We start from the raw sequence: 1,243 nt of genomic DNA, 5'->3' as shown, positions 1-1,243 counted from the left end.
AAACGATGGTTATACACTAAAGATTAATTTAATTATTAATCTCCCTTAGGAGCTTTACTAATTAAATTAATGGCCAAAGAAAATGATTACATGACCTTAGGAGCTCTGTTAATTAAATTAATGGTAAAAGAAAATGATTATCAATATGTATTGGACATAGATTGATCTGGATGGTATTCCCAATTAAATTTTGCATGATCTCCCCTAGGAGACTTACAAAATTTTGAGTGGGGAATTATTGTTGTAAGATTGTGTGTGAAAATCTAATATATTTGTTCGATTACTACATATTTATGCAAGTTTGCTTATACTAGAAATATGAATGTCTACTGTAGATCAAAATGTCTGCTAGCGCATTATCATCGATACTTAATAAACACACTTTAACTGGCGAGAATTTTACCGATTGGAAAAGAAACTTAAAGATTGTCCGAACCTTTGAGAAACAAAGTTTTGTATTGAATACACCTTGTCCTCCAGAGCCATCTGTTGATGCTCCTAATGAGGTTTTCCTAGCATATCAACGCTGGAAGGACTCTGGTGATATGGCTTGCTGTTATATGATGGCGAGCATGTCCACTGTGCTACAAGCACAACATGAAGATTACATAACTGCTCGTCAAATTATGGATAATCTTGAGGACATGTTCGGTGGCCAAGCCGCTGAAAAATGTCGGGAAGCCCTAAGTAACCTCATTAACTACAGACAGAAGGCTAGGTCTTTCATAAAGGAACATATGCTGAAGGTGATGGGCTATTTGGCTGACACTCAGTCCAATGGGGCCGACATCGATGTTGATTCTCAATTGACCATGATCTTTGAGACATTGTCAAAGGAGTATATTCCGTTTAGAGCAACGTTCAATTTGAGCGCTAGACAGAATATAACCCTGACAGAGTTGATGCAAGAACTCTAAAAGTTCGAGCGGATGATCAAGGGGTCGACTATTGTGGAGGCCAATTTTACTGAGGCATCTTCCTCCAAACTCTCTCCAGGGAATGGAAAGAAGAAGCGAGTAGCTAAGAAGGAGAGTTCTTCAGTTCTGCCAAACAAGGGCAAGAACAAGAAGACGAAGAACCCGAACAAGCTTAAGTGCTTTGCGGGAAGGTGGGGCACATGAAGAAGAATTGTAAAGACTACCTAGCCGCTAAAGGCAAAGGAACTGGGTCATAGATTCTGGAGCAACTAATCATGTGTGTGTTTCTCTGTAGGGGTTCAAGCAAACGAGAAGTCTTCTAAATG

General features: G+C 39.2%; 1 protein-coding gene across 1 annotated transcript; it reads left to right on the top strand.

Moving 5' to 3' along the window:
• The first annotated feature begins 341 nt into the window (after positions 1-341).
• Positions 342-917, top strand: LOC112094251. The gene has a single exon (XM_024174682.1). The coding sequence runs from the start codon at positions 342-344 to the stop codon at positions 915-917; it is 576 nt and encodes a 191-aa protein (XP_024030450.1).
• Positions 918-1,243: the final 326 nt, after the last annotated feature.

The sequence above is a fragment of the Morus notabilis genome, unplaced genomic scaffold (genome assembly GCF_000414095.1).
Source record: "Morus notabilis unplaced genomic scaffold, ASM41409v2 Scaffold504, whole genome shotgun sequence".
In the NCBI taxonomy this organism is placed as follows: domain Eukaryota; kingdom Viridiplantae; phylum Streptophyta; class Magnoliopsida; order Rosales; family Moraceae; genus Morus; species Morus notabilis.
Note: the sequence above shows the minus strand (reverse complement) of the source record. Positions and strands in the feature narration are given on the sequence as shown.

Coding starts and splice junctions, on each gene's coding strand:
- LOC112094251 (XM_024174682.1), top strand. CDS start 342: ATGTCTGCTAGCGCATTATCATCGATACTTAATAAACACACTTTAACT.